The sequence below is a fragment of the Grammomys surdaster genome, unplaced genomic scaffold (assembly GCF_004785775.1).
Source record: "Grammomys surdaster isolate TR1022 unplaced genomic scaffold, NIH_TR_1.0 328, whole genome shotgun sequence".
Classification (NCBI taxonomy): Eukaryota; Metazoa; Chordata; class Mammalia; order Rodentia; family Muridae; genus Grammomys; species Grammomys surdaster.
Window position 1 is genome coordinate 2,651,371 of NW_021604747.1, and position 22,578 is coordinate 2,673,948.

General features: G+C 41.0%; 1 protein-coding gene across 2 annotated transcripts in view; it reads right to left on the reverse strand.

The window, feature by feature from the left end:
• Positions 1 to 22,578, reverse strand: part of Epc1 (enhancer of polycomb homolog 1) — an 84,706-nt gene that overhangs the window by 16,963 nt on the left and 45,165 nt on the right. For both annotated transcript variants that reach the window (XM_028778193.1, XM_028778192.1), the window contains exons 2-5: positions 9,539 to 9,698; positions 1,866 to 2,011; positions 868 to 1,074; positions 204 to 352 (exon numbers count right to left, since the gene is read on the reverse strand). In XM_028778193.1, coding sequence (XP_028634026.1) covers positions 204 to 352; positions 868 to 1,074; positions 1,866 to 2,011; positions 9,539 to 9,698 — 662 coding nt within the window. The remainder of the gene's footprint in view (positions 1 to 203; positions 353 to 867; positions 1,075 to 1,865; positions 2,012 to 9,538; positions 9,699 to 22,578) is intronic.

Here is a 22,578-nt window from a genome sequence, read left to right on the forward strand (position 1 = left end):
GCACACAACTCAAAAAGAATAAAATCTCTCTCAATAGAAACACCTGATGCGCTGTTAGTGAACCCAATCAATCACCTTTCGAGAAAATTAAGACAGAATTTTGTTTAAAATTTCACAAAGTCTCTATTAAAGAAAGTATTTTTGAAATTTCCGATCACTAGGCCACACACAGGACGTTCCTGCCCTCCGCACGTGGGCTTCACCTCTTTTCCATAATTTCCAGTGTCAGGTGCAGCAGCTCCCGTTTGCTCTTCTCACGTCTCTTGATCATTTCTAGGATGGTGACAGCCCGGCTGAGATCCCGGCGTAGCTTGAGCATTTTTTCATAGGAGGCTTCATCATTTTTGCGGTTCTGGAAATATAAAGTTGCTTGCTTAACGCTTGAAGGACTTCTAACTATCTGCAGGAAGTTCTTACATGCAGCTGTTGGCATGTAAGAACGTATAGATCTGTAGGGTTACAGTTTAAAGACACAGACCACCAAGATAGCAACTCTGTACTTGATTTTTAAGTGAATCAATATTAATATGTATTAAGAACCCCATAAAAACTAAAGGTCAACTTATTTTACTATCTTCTAGTGTAATTAAAAAAAAAACTAGTGTGTGTGTGTGTGTGTACACAAGTGCCCAGAGGTCCAAAGTGGGGCACTGGAATCTTTGGAGCAGTAGTTACAGGTGTTTATGAGCCGCCTGACCTGATATGGGTACAGGAACTGCAACACTATCCTCTGATAGAGAAGAGCTGTGAACCACTAAGCAACCCCTCTAGTATAATTTTAAAGAATATTATATAAAAGCACAAAATTAAGCCACAAAATTAAGATAATAACTTTAATTTTTGTTAAAAATTAAAAAATCCACTTACTTTTCGAGTTTGCATTTTCTCAGTTCGTCTTCTAAAAGCCACATAAGGATCATTGGTGCTGGAGCCATCTCGCTTTTCCTGTTTTACCGACGGGATAAGTGATGGTCCCCGGCAGGTTTTCCTCTTTTTAATCCAGTATTCATAAACTTCTCTAATTAACTCATCATCTTCTTTTAGAAGTAATTTGGCTTCCTGCAGACTGACTGGCTAAATGTAAAACCATTTCGTCACTTTCATAAAACACATATGCAAGGACTCAAAAACATTCTGCACGGCTTCTTTAACGGAAACAATCAAACCAACAACTGTACTGACAGTGTACCTTCTTAAACAAGGTCTCACACATCCCAAGTTAGTCCTGAACTTGCTGCATAGCTGAGAATGACCTTGAACTTCTGAGCCTCCTGCCACCTTCTAAGTACTAGGGACCTGGGCCACACTTGATTTCGTTGAGTGTTGGGGAGCACGCCCAACACGAATGCTGGGCAAGCACTGTACTTAACTAAGCTACATCTCCAGCTTGTATGTGTTCAGTCTTACAATAATCCCAAGCCAATTTCCTAGGTCACACAGCTTGCCGTGCTTCCAGACTTTAGGACTTGATATTCATCACTTTCTACTTGTTCACCAAATACACAAAAGCCAGGTGAAGAGATTTTTTGCTTAGAGATAGGGTCTTACTATGTAGCCTTGGCTGGCTGGTCTTTAACTCACAGAGATCCATCCATCTGCCTCTGCCTTCCAAGTGCTGGGATTAAAGATGTGTGACACCCTATCCCTCCAGTTTGTTATCTTTATCTCTATATACAGCTGGGGTAATCGAGGCACAGAAAATTTAAACATAATGCCCAAAATTATTATACAGGTTAATACTAGGCCGATGTGAATCTATGCTTTTAATTGCAGAGTGTGCTGGCTCAGCCCTCCTCCATACTGCACCATTCCACATAAACAGGAGTTTATAGGTAACACACAAACATTCAGACATGCAGTTGTACCTGCTGACCGCTGCCTTTTTCTAGCCGGTCAATCATCTCCTCAAACTGCAATGGGCAGATGTCCATTTTCTTCTTCAATTTATTCACAAATACTTCATCTTCAGAATCCAGATCGTAATCAGGCTGCTCAGCATCCAAGCTAAAAGCTGACGGAGGAATCATAAGCAATCATTTACCATGTGACTCTACCCAGCAGAGGTCGCACACAGATGGCGGCATAAAGCAAGCCTGTGCTTCCTAAAGCACAGTTAAGAGATTCTTGTGTCACTGTGTCAGACGTGTGTGGCTTAGTGCTTAGACACACAAGCAAGAACACTAGTCTACAGCATCAAAACTCACTCAGTAGCTTACAAAAACGGAGGGAGCAGGATGTTAAAGAAAATTATTCTGATAGCAAACCCCTCCTATTTCTTCTTTCCTTTGGGTTACTAGTTTTAACTCTGGAAATCCAATGCCTAGAATGCAAGGCCTTTATTTATCTTTCTGACCACCCCTCTCCTGTCTCCCTAAGGCCAGTAGCATATCAGAGTCTCACATCACAGCATGCTACAGTTTATGGCATCAGGTCTTTCTTTATATTAAGCACTTTTTGTCTAAGGAGGTGAATTCCAACTTAATCTTTTCAAACTTCAGATGACGTCACTCCTTCAAAGTCCTCTGCCTATCACTCACCCAAGTAAGTGGTTCCTAAGCTCTTCAGTCTCAGAAACTAAATCCTCAACAGAAAAATGGGCTGAGAAGATATATAACATTCTGCATAAATTAGAGGCATTTCAAACAATCATAAAATTACAAGGTACACAGCTTAAAAACAAAAGCCCTGCCCCAATCATTCCCTTCTCTCTTCCCATTGTCATTTCTGTACTGTTTTACTCTTTAGCTATGAAGCATGGTTTGCCCACTATTAAGATGAGCTTGATCCTGAATGAAGGCCTTTGTCTTGTCTTTGTATCTCTAAGTGTTCTGAGAAAGAGGAACCTGTCCCTTCTGTGCCACCCGTCTGAAGCAGTTAACTGAGAAGTATTTTAGCATTATGTAAAATCTACTTAAACCGGATGGAAATAACCACACAACCAGTCATTTGTGACCTAAGGGGACACTCACTGGGTGCCAAATAGCTGTCACCCTTGCTACAGAGGATGCCTTAAGTACCTGCAGAATTAAACACATTACTTTGCTGTCTACCTTCTTCACTGACTTATCTAATTAAAAGTATGTTGGAGTGCTAACTGGATGTCTAGACTTGAGTCTCTAGGTGCCATTGTTTCTCAACCCAGACTTTGTAGCAATCGGCTCTTCCCTTGTGTCTCCATTTCCTGTTACCGCTCCAGGAGCAAGACTTTGAGAAAGTCTTCTATGGTGGGACAGAGGCAGAGAGCACTGGATTCTGCTTCTAAACAAATTAATCCAGATCTATGTTTGTCCCTTAGTTATTTTGATTAAATTTATACTAATAGAGCAAAATTTTAAATTCAGCCTTTGCCACATTAACTGCATTTCAAGTGTGAACAACTGACATGTAAGGGCTGTTCCAGAAAAGTACAAAGTAGAAAACATATCCATCACTCTAGAAAGTTCTGTTAAACATGGCTGGCCCAGATCATCCAGAAAGCCGTACTGACAGGGACCAGCACTGATGTTCTGCCTTCTGAGGCTTTTAATGCATTTTTAGGATCTCATCTGCACAACATTCATCAAGTAGCTCTACTGTGAAATGTGCTTTTCTTCTTTAGAGCAAACCTCATGAAAAATCATCATCACAATGTTTAATCATGCATAAGAATGAAACCAACTTGCCCGATATCACCTTTATATCAATGCTCTCCACATGCTGCTGGTACATACTCAAATCATCTTTAAGCCTCCAGGGAACTGTGGAGGGAGTAGACAGGAAGACTGCCTTCATGTCACCAGAGAGTGCAGTGCCATTCCCAAGTCCCCCTCCCCACCAGGATCCTTTTGATAGTGCCAACACAAGTCCTACTGAATAGTTCAGCTGGGCTCCAGAGTGTTGGGCTGGGATTACAGGTGCATCTGTCACACTTTCTTCTAATCAATCCCATCAGCCACAAAGCTTGGTGCCCCACACCCAGGAGCCCAGGATTCAGGAGGCTGAGCCAGTTTGCTCCAAGTCTGAGGTCAGCTTGATCTAGACAGTAAGCAGCAGCAGCAGCAGCAACAACAACAACGTTTTATCAATTAAAATGAAATCCAGCTAGTCAACTGCTCCTAAATAACTACCACACTGTGGATTTTAATTCCTTTATAAAGGTCAACCCAGACACACACACAGCTGACAGACAAGGCAGCTCAGGTAAGTTAGATCACAGGCAGCTCCTGCAGAGACCAGAATTTGCTGTTCACCTAGAAGGCAGTTTAGAACCATTCTCAACTAATTCTTTTGGCCTCTGTGGGCACCAGCCATGCATGCTATGCATGCACATACATACATACATACACACACACACACACACACACACATGCATGAATGCAGATAAAACACTCATACACATAAAAACAAGTAAATAAATCTTTCAAAAAACAAAACACATCATCACCATGCTGTGGGTTGTTGCCTCAAAAAAAAAAAATGAAAAAAAATGTGGAAAAAAAAAAGACATGGGTTTGATCTTTAAAATCACAAAGACAACAACACAGAAAAATCAACCCTTAGTACTGTATGTTACATACAGAAACACTGCTACAACATGAATCTAAGTGCATGGAGCATGATCCCAAATAAAAGCTGATTTGGTTACTTTAAAAGAGAAATAGAAAGTAATATGTATGAGACAGTAGTTTCTTCCCATGTCCCCAGAGGAGACCACAGTTCCAGCCGTTAGCATCGTCTCCACTCTTCTGCACATACCATTCTTACTCTATACTCCAGCAACTTAAAGCTTGAAGACTTCAGAGCTCAGCTGATCACAGGTGAGTGAGAACAGGGTAAGGACAATCTCTGTACTTACTATCTAGTACAGAGATGAAATACATATAAATGTTCCTCATAACAGATAGTTACATTTTATTAATTACACACACACACACGCACACGCATGCACACACGAATGCATAGCACAGTACACACATGGATGTCAGAGGACAACTTTCAGGAGTTGGTTCTCTCCTTTCACAACTTGGGCCTGGGGAATGAACTCAGCCTGGTAGCAAGTGACTTTACTAGCTGAATTGCCTCTTGGGCTCCATCTGGTAATTTTGATTTATGAAGTCAAGATATTGCCAGTTGACTGCAGTCTAATGCTAATTTCTTTTCCCTCTTGGTATAATAAGCAGTATAGGGAAGAGCTTAAACTTCTTACATATCCTGCTCCTCATCAAACTCTCTCACATTCAGTAGACACTGGTGAGCTCTATGCTGTCATCTGGTAACTGTCCACGTGGTGTCACAAGCTCTGACATTCAACTGGACCATGAGATGTTCACCAGGCTTCCTCATTAGTGTGCTGAGTTTATACTCCCTCCTTCACAACAGTTAACTACTCATTACTACACTCAAGATGTCCCTGGGCCATCCATCATGTCCCTCTCCTGCTTAAGCCTGGGACCAGCCACTTTCCTAATGACTGGTGCACTCATTGCTATGGAATATTATTGCTTTTTGATCCCTTGGATCAAGAGAAATTGAACAATGCTAAGTGAAATAGTTTAGAAACACTAGAGAATGGAGCTGAAGATACTAATGGTTTTAATGTTTCTTTTTGTGGAACTCTGACAAGACTAAAGAGAAAATACTGACTTTGTTCCTAAGCCAAGAGAAGACAAAAAATAGAGGTAGAATTTCCCATTTGAAGAAATGAAGTAACGTTCAGTGATAGATTTACAAAGAGTCACATCACCTGCAGTACACAGTAGAGCATGCACTTCCATTTAAGGGGCAGGGAGAGGCATACATTCTCAAATGCATTTGATCACGGCCTCAAGGCATATTAATTTCACCCTAAAAAACACCAAAGAAATAGTCAAAGCACCAGCACCCTGATTTCAAGCTGCACCAGAGCCACAGCAGCTTGCACTGAGGCACTGGCACACAAACAGACCTACAGATCAATGCCACACAATGGAGCACGCACAACTAAATCCATGCTAGTGTGAACACAGGACTTTAAAAGACTCCTAAGTTATATACTGATGGGAAGACAGCCTCTTCTGTAGATCATGAATGTTCACCTTGTAAAAAACACATTCTAAATGAATTTAAGGACCTTAATTAGGCCTGATACTCCGAAACTGTTAGAGAAAAACACTCCAAGGTACAGCACAGTACAGTTCTCAAGAGGACTCCAGCGGTAGTGGCCATTCTTAGTTGTCAACATGACTACATCTGGAATTAGCTAAAACCCAAATGGCTGTGCACATCTATGAGAGATATCAGAGGAGGGAAAAACCTTTAATCTGGGCCACCCCTTCTGCTGGCAGCCTACATAAGGGACACTGAAGAAAGAAGCTCTGGTTGCTTGCTCTCCATAGCAAGTCCCCTCACAGGTCTTAGAGATGACTGTACACCAGTGTTTACTCACAACAGCCAACCTAGGCAGCAGAGGGATAAACAAACACAGTGGGACCTTTTGGCCATAAAGTACAACAAAGTTTGGGCCTTTGTGGTAACATGGACTCCACTGGAGATGACTGCATTAAGCAAACTCAGCCAGTTGAGAACAGGTGAATGTTCATGTTTTCCCATTCGTGGGCGCTAGTCTTTAGACATACAGTCATGTATTTACAGATGGCGTGACAGCAAAAGCAAGATGGCTAGGGACCAAAGGGGAGCAAGAAGGGTAAGAAAGGGGAGGGAAAGAGGATGGAGGGGGGGGGTTTAATATGCTTAAAGCACATTTTATTCACATGAAAATGGCCTCATAGAACCCTGTATAATAAAACTAAAACAAAACAAGAAATTCCAAAGAAAAATTAGTGTAATTTAGGAGCTTCCCCGTCTAAAATTATCTTATTATTGTATGTTTGTATGATGTGTGTGAGTTTGGGCACACACATGCCATGCATAGTGCACATATGGGGTAGGGACAGAAGACAAACATTTTGGAAGTTGGTTCTTTCTTCCACTCAGAGATCCCAGAGATCCAACCAGGCTGTCAGGCTCACATGGCATGCACCAAAAGCACTTTTACCCAGTGAGAGCCCACCCTCTCGTCCCTAAATAATCACATACACATTATGTATAAACACACCTGAAATGTATGTATGTATGTGTGCATGTATGTATAAACACATACATGAATGTATGTATGTATGTATGTATGTATGTATGTATGTATGTATGTACAAACCATTGAAAGGGTTTCTAAGAATTCAAGGCAATGTACTCTTCACAAACAAGTTATTAAGTCATCTACCAGAGTTAAGAGTACACTTTTCAGTATACTGAAAACAAAGTATACTGTATGGTGTGGCTGTTCTTAGTTGCCAACTTGACTACATGTGGAATTAACTGGAACCCAAGCAGCCGGGGATTCCTGGTGAGGATTTTTCTTAATAAGATCATTTGAGGTAGGAAGACCCACACTTAATCTGGGCCACGCCTTCTGCAGGCAGCCTATAGAAAGGGCATAGAGGAAGGAAGCTCATTTTTTCCCCCATTTGCCCTCAACTCTTGCTGGCAAGTCCATTAGACTTAGAATAGGCATTAGAGCCTATTCTTCAGGATTTCAGTGCACACTGTAGAACAGCTGAGATACCTAGCCTCAGGGACTGAACAACTATTTGATCCTTAAACTTTTCCATAGACAACTACTGTTGGATTTGCTGGACTATAGCCTATAAGCCACTCTAAGAAAACACACACACACACACACACACACACACACACACACACACACACACACTCATTCTATCACTTCTGTTCCTTTAGAGAACCTTAGAGAACCCTGATTAATATATTAAACAATTACATTTTCTTCATTTATCACAGTTTACTAAAAGCTATTAACAATTCTTTAAGAATTAATATCAATGTTATTCAATCTCATCCATAAAACACAAAAAGATGGAACATTCTCTAATATGTTTTATCACACCAATACTAATGATGCATAAATCAGGGAAGACATCATCTGATTAGTAAAAGATGTTACTAATACCACTCATGAATATAGAAGCCAAAGTCCTCCATAAACTCTTAGAGCAAACATCTCACCTAACAATGTGCTGAAAGGCACACTACACCACAGCCAAGTGAGGTATAAGGGTGGAAGGCTAGTATCTGAAAGTCAACCAGAATAACCTACCACATCAGCAGGCTGTGCTGGTTAGACGTTTTTCTACCTATCTAGGAAGAGGAATATCAATATTCAGTTCTTACAATGACTGCAATGCAAAGCTAATGACCCTGGCCAGATACTGCAGAGAGCATAAAACCAGACTGCACCTGCGTTGACAGTGATGATGTCAGATGACTCGTCTGACCTGCGAAGCAGTGTGGTAGCTGTCATCCAAACTAAAAATGGATGGTTCACGCCAGCTAGTCAACCTGAATACTGAACCTAGAGAGGTTAAAGATAGAGTTCGTACAACATGTACATGAATGTTCTAGTGGACCTATTTATACTAGTGTCACTCTACAAGCTACCCAAATGTCCTCCAACGGGTTAATGAAGAGAGCATGTGGTGCATATGTACTATGGTTGACTTTGATCCACCCATCCCATTGCATGCTGGCTTTACTTTCAGAGGCTTTTCTAAGGGACTATCTACAGATTTTTGTTAGCATAGTATAAACCTGTCTTACTCTTTAGTGATCTTGTACAAAACTGAGAAACTGGCTGTAACTAATCCCTAACTCACTACCTAGTTTCTGGCTTACTTAACTTTTCCAACTATTTGTTTTTAAGCTGTCAATTACCTGAGGCTAGAGAAGTAAACTTTTGTAATGATGAAAGACATAAACCATCTTATACTACAAGCTCTCAGTTCATCTCCACCAAATGTGGATCTCTCTGAGCAATCATTTCTAGTTCACACCATCCAGTGGAATAACTTCAAAGGAGAACACTGACACTTAAAATACCAGCGTCAGAGGCTGGCGAAGCACACCCCACAAAAAACTCTGGCTCGCTATCTGATATTATCAATAAAATGTAGTTGCCTTTATACTACACAACACTAAAGACAAATATTTGTGACAGAGAATGACTTACAAATTTAAAACCCTTCCCAGGAAAAGCTGACTCCTGACTTACATCAAGTTCTTTGAGGCTGATAACACTACTAATTCCAAACAAAATGAAAACTGCTCTTATTTTGAGGCCTATTAAGATTCTACTTATCTGAAGCAGCATACGATGGATTTATAAAATTGTACAGACAAATGCCATCCAGGTGTCTCAAACACCATTTTCTTTGAGACAGGATCCACGATGACTTGAAACCCACAATGCAGGTGAGTATAACTTGAATTGCTATCCTCTTACATGAGAACACAGGTGTGCACCACTGTGGCCAGTTCATGCAGTGTAGGGCTTTGTGGCACACGAGGTACTTCATCAGATGAGATACATCCTGGACACTCAAACACTTTGTTAAAAGTGGGAAATAGGCCCTACTAACTTAACTCAGGCCATGGTGCTCAAGGAAACAGCTTTTTGTCAAGTTACATAGAAGACAGAAAAAGAAACAAGGATGGACAGGGTGCTACTCACGCTGTATGTGAATGAGCTGCTTTGGCATCTTGAACTCCCCAGGGTATATGGACTCATAGTAAGCGATGTTACTTTCTGCTTCAGGAACTGGAATAACCATGTTATCCCGCTTCTCGCCGTACACCTGCTGTGCAGAGATAGCCCGCTGAAGATGATGTTCCTAAAAACAAGGAAAATACAAAGTGTAAGCTTTAAAATGTAGTCATCAGTATGTATAGCCTTACAGAAGTTTCTGCTCATTTGTTTTCAAATGAAGGAATTCTGTTAAACCCAACAGATCAGCTAGCCTAAGGGTTTTTTTTTGACATAGGGGATCATTACATAGACCAGGCTAGCCTCAAACTCACAAAGATCCATCTGCCTGTGTGTGCTAGGATCAAAGGTGTGCATGTAAGAATACTTTTAGGTACAGATACTACTTCCTCACAAGGTAATATCTGCCACAGATGAGACTCTGACAGCATGGAAGCTCAGTTTACAGATGACAAGAGTTACTTTTTAAAATTTAACTCTATTTGTTCACATTTAGGATAATATGGAGTACATATCAACTAGGAAGAAAATCATCATAAAAATGATGATTGACAGGGAGGAATGTTTACAGGGAGGAATCAGAAAATGGAACCACCTAGAGTGAGTAGGGAATTGTTCTAGGTCCCCCTCAGAGAAGCCGGGTTATACAATTTCAGCACTCAGGTGTCTAATTAAGCACTACCCACTAATCTTCAAGTGAAGAGAAAATCCAAAGCTTCTGTTTGGTGGAAGAGCTGAGCGGTGACTTGTTTTTCACAGTAACTTTACATTCTCTTTCACGCAGTGACTGAAACTCCCGAACACAACTAACCAGCCATGATTTCCTAGTAAGCCATTCTAGCTGAACTAGGGACATACGTTTAACACAGACCTGATGTTTGGGGTTTGAGAACAGCAGCAGTAACTGGTTTGGCTTTTATTCTAGGTGTTTTATTCTAGATGTTAAGGTGACAGCTGAAGCATATGAAGTGAAGGCAGTTATGCTTTAGTGAGGATCATGACAGTCTTTTGCAACTACAGGTAGAGTATAAAGTCTCCACGAGTGAGAGAGACTGCTGAGTGAGGCACTTTACACATAAGTAACCAACACAGGCCGTTATCCTACAGATGTACCGCACTGATATATTACAACACAAAAGCTTTGTGGAGCTAAGAGCACACAGCAGTGTGTTTTATCCAGGAGAAAGGTGACCGACTGGTTCTCACCCAGCTAAGCCCACACCAGCTATCCTAACTATGTGCCATCAGCACCAACACAAGTGATTCTAGGAAGCCAGTACATCTTTTGAAAACTGTCACATCTGTAAAACCAGAAGGCTGCAGACAGTGCCAGCCCTGATGAAGAGATAGAAAGTTCTCTAGGTAGTTATGCTTCCCCCAACTCTAGGAAAGCAGCATGTGGGTAACAGAAATTGCTGAAGGAACCTGGAGGGCTCACTCACATTGCATTGTGAATGGAATCTAAGTCTTAGGTTAGAAGTGACACCTCAGGCTTCTCATAATGTTGGGCATTGTCTGTTTAATGGCATGTAAACGAAGGCAGGGCTAGAATGGTAACGACAGTCCTCAATGTTGACTACATCTTCCATTTGATGGACTTCAATTCAACAGTGTTCTGTCTGCTGATTTCACAGGTGTTATGCTCAGAGAAGGCCGTCTCTGGCAGCAGAATTTCCTTTCATTGTAGATATTATTTTTCTAAAAGCAACAGCCTACCTGTGCACCCAGTATGGTGCTACACCAGAACCCTGAACAAAGTTTTCACCATGAGTTTGCATTACTTGCTTCCTAGACCACAGACTAACCAATAAGGTAGAGGAGGAGCCTGGACTAGCTCCACAAATACCATTACCAGTGGATTCAAGCCTGAGTCCAGTCCTTCCATCTTGATCCTTACACAAAACGACGCCACAAGTCCATTGCTTATTTACTGTTCTATGAACCCTGTGACAGATGATACCGCATACTAGAAGCTCTTGCTCCTAACCCCTGTGCAGGCGCTACAAAGACAACAGGCTGCACCCATTTCTTCATGTAAAGCTAGTTCTACATATTGAGGGAGAGCTGCAGACACAGTTTAGGACACACAGATATTTCCATCTTGATCAACTGGAGCAGAAGCTTCTTTCAAAACTGCTTGGCTGGCAGAAGACAGTGTGAGCCTGAATTACTTTGTCTACCTTCAAATCTACAAGTGATGGATAGAGAAATGTCACTGCAGGTGTTTTCTGGACTATAGGACTATGCACTATTGCCACCTGTTACTGGTATGACGTCAGGGACTCAGGATGGAATAAAGGCCCAACTTACAATATATGAAGACAGCAGATTATGTATAAAAAATATTTCATGCTGGGCAGTGGTGGCGCATGCCTTTAATCCCAGCACTTGGGAGGCAGAGGCAGGCGGATTTCTGAGTTCAAGGCCAGCCTGGTCTACAGAGTGAGTTCCCTGACAGCCAGGGCTACACAGAGAAACCCTGTTTCAAAAAACAAAACAAAACAAAACATTTTATGATTCATCCTGTTCATACAGTTTTATAAATTTAAAAAGCTTTCATGAGAACCAACTAGAGGATACTTTCACAAAAAAGCATGAATTATTTACTTTATAATGAACACAAACTCAAAAGCCCAACCTTTTATCTCAAGTAATAATTTTTCTTCTGAATTTCCAAAGCCCTTTCTGGACACAAAGTACAAATAGGGCTAGAGGCATATGCCTTGGACTCAGGCTGCTTGGATTAGAGCCAACCCCAACATCCACCAGTGTGATCCCTGGCAGGTCTTCCAGTAGTCAGCTGGGGGAGGTGCAGAGGAACACCAAAAGCGTCTTTACAAAATTGGCTACAATTTAAGATGAACATGAGGTCGAAAAGATTGGTATAATACGTGTGCAAAATAAGCTCTGGTTTAGTTATTACCCAGAGATCTTTTACCAGTCTGAGAGAACACTAGCCACTATAAAAGTATTGTAAACGCACGTGTAAGCATGCACACACAAACTCCCCGCCCCCTCCATAAGTGGAAATCATTCTACTCATATGAAAAGCTCGTTAAGAATGTATATATTCTCTCAAATACTTTTATGTACATATAAATACAACCAGGAATATAACATAAGAGTAATATACAGAAAGCTTTATTGTACAACAGAGTCCCATTACATGCTTTCGGTCACTTGATATATGCTGGAAAGCTTTCAACACTGAGACTTTATTCTCTTCAATACTCTAGGTTTCGCTGTATAAGTCAAGTTTATGATAGCTTTACAACACAAATTGACAGTGGAGAAAAAACAAACCATGTGGGAACAATCTAAGCGTATAAGCTGTCTCCTTAAATGATTAAAAACAATTCATCGCCCTGGTACTATGTAGAAGATATTTTTTGGACACTGGGAAAGATCTGCAGACAATTACAATATGTTCAAACACTTTCAACATCTATTCCAACATTCCCTGGAATAATAGCACTCAGTCACCCTGGCCTTTTTGATTTTTTGAGGCAGGGTCTCACTATGTAGGTCAAGCTGACATGGAGCTCACTATGCAGTCCAGGAGACCTCAAACTCAAAGGATTGCTCCTGCCTCAGAGTTCCAAGTTCAAACACACACACACACACACAAAATCTTTATACACTGCATTTTTATTATTTTCCTGACAAGGTACCAGTAGGTTCCCTCAGTTGTTGCTTTTCTTTGCCCAGCTCTGGAAGGACCTGCTTCCTTTTTTACATTAAAGGAATGAGCCTCATGGAATAATCTTACAAACTTTTGGTATCTGGACTTTATGTATAGAAAGTACTTACAGGTCACTTTACAGTTAGTAACCCTTGATCCCAGAGAAGTTGCAGTGTTAAAAACAAACGCTTTGTTTATAAAGTTTGTATTAAAACTTTCGGATTCCTACTAGGTCCCAGGAGGCTGTAGGAACTCTGTTTCAATGGTAAAAAGGAGGCGGGGAGGTGCTGAGCTCCAGCCCATCTGTCCTCTTCCCTAAGCCCAGAGACAGGCTGCTTTGGGAGACCCTCAGCTGGGAAAGCAGGTACATGTATGCACCTCTGCTCTCAGATACCCTGGATGTTAGGATAGAGGAAGCAGGGGCACTTTATCCTCTGTTTGTACTCTTGTTTCCAGCTCAGAACCCTTCAGCCATCTTTCAGTGCTTAGATGAACATTTGAGGTATGGTTTACCTTTTGGATCTTCCTGCAGATCCATCTTGTACTCTGAGACCCATTTGAAATGCAGAGTGCTGTAAGCATAGCTGTAATCCCAGTGTCCCTCCAGTGAGACTGCGAGTGGTTAGGAGAACCCAGAAGCCTGAGGGCCACCTAGCTTGTATACAGCAGCAGGACATGAGATCTTATCCCATGCAGGTGTAAGGTGAGGGAGGACTGACATTCACAATTGTTCTGACTACCATACTCTGCTGTGGCTGTGCTAAGCTCTGCTACCTGACTCAAGTAAGAGCTGCCTGAGGGTACCTACTGCCAAAGGTTCTAGACAGGGCACACCACTAACCTTTGAAAAGTCAGACAATATCTCTAAATCTCTGGAGATTAAGCTCTGTCAGTGTCATGAGCTCACATCATGGGGTGCAACTTTTGCTCCAGGTACCCTAGATCCTCATTCACGGGAAAGTCCCACTGGTTCTGCACATTCCTCCTCACGTACACAAAACTGTTCCCTCAAGCATGCACCTACAGGAGCACGTCTTACACTTAGGATGGATAGCAGGTCGTAATTATGTTTACATACCATTCCCCAAGTTTAAGTTCTTTCAGAGTAAGTGTCTAAATTACCTTCTAATCTTCATGAGCTGCACTCTCACATGGTGTATGAGGATTATACATTTTAGTTTCGAGTACTAGACAAGAACATCTTTGCAAGTACTGAGATTCTGGTCTGACAATCTGGCTTATTTTGTAGTATTTTATAAGCTGTCACTGAGGAAAGCTGTGAAAGGGCAACCTCAAGGAAGCATGGGAAAACGTTTCTTCCTGCTTTGTAACAGACTGGGATAAATGCCACAAACCAAAAAGATGGAATATGCTCTTTTTTTAGACTATTCTAACTGAATTAGACGCAGTTTGTTCTAAGTAGCAACCATATATAAAACTTCCTTTTGGGCAAATAAGTGATGGCTGATTTTGTTAAACACCTCTTGAATCTTCCTCCTCCTCCTCCTCTTCCTCCTCCTCTTCCTCCTCCTCCAGCTTATTATGCCAAAGTCCTTGCTGTTGGTCAAACTTCTAATAACACTTCCTTCCACATCTTCACATTCTGTCCAGATGTCTCCTCCTAAGATCATTGCCCATGGGTTCCTCTACTATATTCTCACTAGGATGGCTAAAATTGAAAAGGCCAACATCAAAAGATGGCAAGGATTTAGAATGACAGTGTTAATATCCTGTCACTGAGAAAAAAGTCAGCACTTTTAAAACCCAACATTCATAGTCCATATTGCCTAGCAAATCTACTTATAAGTGTTGATTCAAGAGAAACTGGATATGAACTTACAGAAGACCTGAATAAGAATGCTGAAACCATTTTAACTCAAAATGACACACCAATTGTCTAAAGGTGGACATGACACACTATCAGTTCAGTGCTAAAGCGTATGTACAGCATATGAGAATCTGGTTTTGACCCCCACTATTGAAACAACCCACCTCTCCATGCCCCAAATAGGACAAACTATAGTACAGTTAAAAAAAAAAAAAAGTAGACTATCAGTAACAAAAGGAACTAGTTACACACACAATATCACAGCCACTTTCAAAACCAGCTTTACCCACAAGACCACACACTGGAGTCTACCTCTGTATCGTTCTTAAACATGCAAAGTTAATCTATGGTTCAAGCAGTCCCAGCTAGTATTTGTCGTCTTGCTCCCAAAGCATCCTGTCTTTTGACTTAACTGGCAAAAAATTTTTTCCCCAACATAACCAAGGATTAAGTTATTAACATGTGTAATTCTAAACCTTGCTCCCTTAGATACTGCCTGTTTGTACTTCACTTCTTAAACCTTGCACGCCCAATGTGATGCACAGAAGTGATGACAAGGCTAAAATTACAGATCCTTGCAGAGAACAATCTAATGAGAACAAGCCCAAAGTCTCTTTCTTTGCTTTTCTGGCTAGAAAGTTTATAGTGATAATATCTACATCTCAGACCATTTTGTTAAGCCAGTGTAGGCAGTACCTTGACCAAAAAAGCAAATGTATCCAACGGACACAAACAGCTGCATTAAGGCATCATGACCCACTTCCTGTACATTCTCAGCTTCACTACTGAGTGCTCACCTACTTCCATGCTGTTAGTCTACATGTTAGTTTCCACTCAGATTTCCAAAGAGCTCCAGATGTATCAGGCCATGCACACTTCCTGTCCCCCGTCTGACCTCTCCCATCTCACTTATCCAGGCCTGAAGCCTCCCTTTCCTTCCCCCTCTCCAAATCAGACCCAATTCTTAAGAGATTTATTTTTTTGTTGTTTATTTTATCTAGAAGCTATTCAGTATTTATTTCCTACCTCAAAGTTGGAGTTCGTCAGCCAGCAGGAACACACTCTGCTCCCTTTTCTTCTGGAGCCAGGGCCAGTGGTCTTTCTGAAGAAGCTAAACACAACACTCTAATCTCCTCTGTGGTCTCTGCTTCAAGCTGCTGGTGATGTGTATCTCACTAGTTCTTTTAATCAACACCCCAGCACTTCCCACCCAGAGTCAGTATCTTACAGAACTTTCTAATAACACTAGAATGTGATGGTTCCTCATCTTGAATCCACATCTACCCCTCTCCATTTTATATGACTGGACTAGGATGTGTGTCTCTCCTCTGGAGGTCTCTCTCCATTTTCATGTAACACTATCTATTAAAGTAACAGAGAAAACAGGCAGAGTGATTGTGGAGAATGGCTTACACCGTGAAGTTTGATGCCAGCCTGGGCAACTGAAATCTTTATGAAGTAGAATGCCGAGTAAGAAAAATCAAGAGATAACTTCCCGATAATGAACTGATGCCCCCAAACTACCTGCATTACACATGTCAGAAGGGGCAGGGCAAAACAGCAAGAAGAAGCACAGTGAGCGTCGGTGATGCCACCACTTGGGAAGTAGAACAGGAAGACCAGGAGTTCAAGGCCAGCCCTTGCCATTTGAGACACTGCTTCTGACACACATATACACACACGCTGCCAAAAAAACAAAAACAAAACAACAACAATAATAAAAAACCAAGAAAGGACTGAAATACTTAAGAGAAAAGTGCCATGGTTTGTGAAGATGAAGGGAGGAAAAGAGGGTAGCAGAGAAGACAAGAAAGCAAGTGGAACCAATATAAAGAATCACATCCGGGTCCAAGGCACAGAGTTCTGTGCACTGCTCCTGTGTGATACACGCATACATGTGCAAGTGTGCATGCCCAGTGCTCCTGTGTGATACACGCATACATGTGCAAGTGCGCATGCCCAGTGAGCTCCTGTGACAGGTTTCATTATTTCCCACCTTGTTCTTCTGAGACAAGGCTACTTACTGAACATCTCACAAGCTTGGCTAGACTGGCTAGCCAGCAAGCTCTGGAAAATCCCCCTGCCTCTGCGCCCTCAGTGCTGTGTTAAAAGGAGCGCTGCCATACCTATCTTTTTACATGGATGTTGGAGATTTGCCAGCAGCAAGCCCCAGGTCTCTGTTTCTACCTCCTCAGTGCTGGATTACAGACCTGTGCCATTACTAGTTGCTTCTTCCTTCCTATGTGGGTTCTGGGAACTGAAGGCAGGGCCTCACAATTACTTTACTGACTGAGGGATCTCCTCAGTCACTGTACTATCCCTTTCTTAAAAACTTTTTTGTAACTAAAACAAACTCCAAATAACAGACTCATAGTAGGAAGAGATATTTACCTGTCTTCTCAGCAGGACAGTTTGTAAACACTTTTCTTGTCAGCCAACTTTGTGTTTAGCCACATAGCTTACACGGAAGAAAACATAGCAGGATGATAGGATATAGCTTTGCACAGAGAAAGAAAACTTCAGGGCTGACAACAGTAGCCAGTTAGTCATTGAACACACTGGCTGCACTGACCCACCTAGAAAAGTGATCTTAGAAAGTTCTCTGGTTCTACAGCTACCATTCACCACAGGATTCCTGTGTACCACCAATCCCAGCAAATGCAGAGTCTAGGAAAAGGATGGAATGGTGCTCACAGGGGCCATGCTCTGCCCAAACATACTACGCCCACCCTGTAAGCACCTAATATGTCTTCCTTATTCATGTGATCATTGTTAGTTTGATGTACTGAAAAGTTTGATGAGACACAACTCACAGGAGTAAATGCACAAGTTTCAAAACCAAAAAGTAATGCTAAGCTGGGATATACTGAAATCATTCTCTTCTACAACAGTGTAGACACTCCTGCAGTTCTTTCCACTGATGAATTTTAAACGAGCTACTTTCCACAAAGTTTATCTTTTGTTTTTATTTTGATACACAGTGGTTTGTAACAGGAAGACCTTTTATTACACAGTAGAATGACAGAAAAGCAACTCACAGCTCATTAAGTAAAAGCGTTGTCTTTAGACCACATAACACATACTTCACCTTTACTGCTGGGTCTGTTACAACGTACACCCAATTTACAGGAAAGGGGATGCTCAGGAGATTATGTCGCTTTCCCTCAGTGGGAGAAGAGGGATTTGGGCTGTAGTCTGGCTCCACATCAGTCTTTCAAGGAATAATTCCTCCATGTCTTTTTCTCCTTCCCCAGCAATGGCTGGGTTGGTTGCTAATATTAAGGGCTACAAAAACTTGAAGAAGCTGAAGAATAACATTGGCTACAAGGATCACAGGATGTTATAGTCAATTTAGGTAAGCATCACATTTCCTACCTTCATTTACTTGCCTGGAAAGCTGCTTCCAGATGACTAATTACCCTATCACTCAATTCTGAAGTACTCAACAGGTGAAGTAAATCACGCTTCAATAAGCACTGTTTTACCTTGCAGAGTCTAAAGACAGAAATGTTAATACTTACTATCCCTTCTAGTGCTTCCTTTATATATATAAACTTTGGCACTCTACTTACCATCACCTGGCATGTGGTAGTTTCTTTTGTGTTTTGGGGGTAGTGTCAGAGGTCAACACTGAGTGGCTTCTTACATGGATGCCTCCGTTACACCTGCAGTCTTTCACTGAAACCCCAGCTCATGGACTGAGCTAGACTGGCTAGCTACTGAGCTTTAGAATCTGTCTCCAGCTCCCTAGTGTTGGCAGCACGCATGTGCGTCCACTATGCCTGACTTATATGGCTGCTGGGGATCTGAACTCCTCCTCAAGCTTGCACAGCAGGCCCTTCACCCACTGAGCCATCCCATTAGCCTGTGACTTCTTATTTATGGAATGGACTCAGGAGTAGCTATTTCCTTACAGGAAGAAAATCAGCTTTTAATTAAAAGGAAATTATGAAGAAATCCACTTGCCTTTAGAATTAAGTATAAGATCCATTTTACTGTTATAAAAGAAACAAATTATTCACCATTCAGAGAAAAGACTTATGGGACGAACAAATTTAGTTGAAACAAAGTGTCAAGTTGGATTAAATTTGACCTATAAAAAGTAACAGTTTTATCTATTTTGTTTTCCAGTTGGTAAATTTTATAAACAGTATCCAGCAATTGTTCCTTTGTTTTATTACACTCTGAGAATCAAACTCTCAAGTGCCCATGAATCCAAGACTGGCAACTAAGGAAACTGGGGCAGCGTAACATAGTCTGCATGAGAAAGTCACAGTTCTGTGGAGTTACCTTTTATTTTTTTCAGACTAAAAAAAAAAAATAATTGCATATTATTTTTTTCTTAACTAGTACCAACTCCCTTGGCTTCAGCAAAACCATAACCCCTCAGAATCCCCCCTTGTATCTGTAAATAGTATCTTCCCATTGCAGTTTTAAAAGCCCGACCATCTCAAAAATCTTGTTTTCTTCATTTGCTCAAACTTACTCTACCTTTATTCATTCTAATTAAACCCAGAAGAAAATAAATATCTGATAATTTCAAATTACTAATTAGCTTAATATGTGATATGGCAAATTGTTTTTGTTTTTAATGGAATTTGAAGATAATTTCTGATTTTAGTAGAATTTTTTTTCAACAATCAAGAAAGGCATGTAAAAGGCGACATCAGAAATGTGGGCTGAAATTCCAGTTTACCATTGTGTTGTATTCTTTAAATCTTAGTTTCCATCTGTCTGTGCATGTAGAACGTGTGAATATTTGATGGGGGTGGGGAGGTGGCAGGGGAGAAACAGGGTGTCTGGTGTCTTCCCCTGTGGTTTTCTGCCTTATTTCTTGAGATACAGTACCTCCTTCAATGAGAAGCTTGCCAATCAGCTAGGCTGGCCTGTCAGCAAGCTTTCAACATCTGTTCATCTCAGCCCTACAACACTTGGGTTACAGGGACACACAATTACACTTGGCTTTTGACTGTACTCAGGTGCTCACTGGACAGAGCACACATTCCTTTCCATGGAGCAATCACCCTCACCCTTTAGTAAAATATATTACTTATTTCCAATATAAGGGAAAAAATGAAATTGATGATATAAACCTCTTAGTATAATACCTAACACTTCAAAAATCCATTTAATGTCTGTTTTCTTACCATTTAAGGGCTGGAAGTAATACCTAACTTACAGGGTTATATTGAGAATTGAGGAAGTTGTGTCTATAAAACCTTGCTCTGTATATTATAATAGTCAAATTATAACATACAATGGACTGAAATATTAATAGAAATGCTTACTCTATAAATGAAGCACACAAAGGTTTAATAACCAGTATAGTAATAAAAATATTCAAACCCTCCCAAACAAACAATAAAACTCAGCAAGTTCTATATCTTTTTTTGAAGAAAGATTTATTCTAGTTCACTGTTTCCACTTCATTGTTATTGGCTGACTGTCACTGTCATTAGTTAGCCTCTGAAAATCATCTAATCTCACTGAGACAGATTAAGGGCTGTCTATGGAAATTTCAGGTACTGTAAAGCACAGAGTCCAGTTAGCCACGTCAGCTTTTCCAAAACAATGAGGCCTTCTCCACACTTTGGAATACAAAAGGGAAAAGTACATCAGAGTCACACAGGGTTCTCTTCTCATAGCTTCCAACCAAAATCATAGCTGCAATTCATTCCAAATACTACTTATGTTACACACAATGTACCTGAAAACAAACAGGAATATTCTCCAACTTTGCATGCTACCTGAAATGAATCTAGTCAACTCCTTCCACGAAAACAGACAAAAATGCACTAACCACCTTAATATGGGGAGGAAGGGGGAAGAGCTGCAAACTTAACCTAACTGCCATGGCTTACAGCCCTAATCTAATCCATTGCGTCATCACCATCTCTTTAGTCATGTGCACAACCACAGGAGACACACTTCCTCTTGTAAGTCTCCGCTTCATATAAAGACTAAATACAACTCAGCACTTACTTCTTACAAAGACATTAAGTAAACCATGCTAAATTTGGAACATAAGAATTTCATTAAATTTACTGAGAATGATAGCCTAATTATATTTTTAAAGACAACAGAACAGTAGCCATGATCTTATTTGCAAAGACAAACTGTAACAGATGGTACCAGTCAGTCTTTTTATTTCCTAAAGTCTATAATGGCATTAACACTGCAGTAACAGACGCTGGCACAAGACTGGTGTTAAAACATTTATTCAATTAGGGAGTTTCTTCACTCTATAATTTTCAATCACAAAACATCTTCAAGTAAGAAAATGACATTCTCTATTTTAAAATCTAATCAAATCATGGCCAGAATGCAAACTCTCTTTTTGACAGAAGGGAGGCTAGATTAATAACTGGAAAAAGCTATAAAATATAGTCATCTTAAGGTACACCTCTAATCTGCTGTGCTGGTTGTGGTTGTGCATACTATTAATCTCTGTGAGTTTGAGGTCAGTCTGGTCGACACAGGACTTCAGACAGCCAAGAACACACAGAGAGACCAGACCCTGTTTCAAAACAAAGGTTCTCTGAAAACAGGAGGCAGTTAGCGACACCTCAAAGGTAAGGCGCTGGTGGACACATTTCATCTTCTCCACCCAATAAAAGAGAGACAACTCCAAGTGTCTTTCCTCAGATGCTTTTGGGAGGACTAAACTTTCTGGCAGTCCATTCGTAGTCAAAGTGACCTCTGTCTGGTCCATAGCATGAGCACTCTTCCCACCAACATCATGTTTGAAATAATGATTACTGTTGCAACCTGGATCCCCAGCTGACCTATGGTGACAGAAAATATGTCAAGAGCCAGAAATAAACTTCTGATATTATTGTATCCTGAGATTTTGAGGCAGTTAATCACAGACATACCATAGCCTGACCTATGCCTATCCTAACATATAAATGGAGGGTGGGGTGGTACAAACAAAATCTGAAATACTGAAGAAAAAACTAAAATAGATGCCAAGTGAGAACAATGACAATCCATAGCATGCATGGGACAATAACTTAGAACAACCTGAAAAGACCGATAACACACTGTAACCAACCTGCAGCCCCAGCCAAGTTTTTAAAAACTGAGAAAGAAAACAGTACATTGGTTGTTCTGCTTGGCATTACCTAAAAGATGGGTGGATCAGTCCCCCTCCCCGGCCCCCATAGACACACACATATACACACACACAGACATAAACACACACAGTGGAGAGAAAATAATGGGCAGACAGACACAAACAAAGCTAGTAGGAAGCAATTTTAGAAGAGACACATCTGGAAAGAAACACTGGTTGGCATACTGATCAGAAAGGAAACACAGTGGAAACCAACCAAGAGGCAGAACAGCAAAGCTTAAGTGCTAACAAAGAAACGAAGAGACATCAACGGCAGACAGTTAGAGGCATGTAGTCTTGGCCTTGCCATAGGCAGAAAGGCAGCTGTGCCTCTCTCACAGCCAGAGCACACATCAGATGAAGCTGAGAAAAGAAAAGGGAAA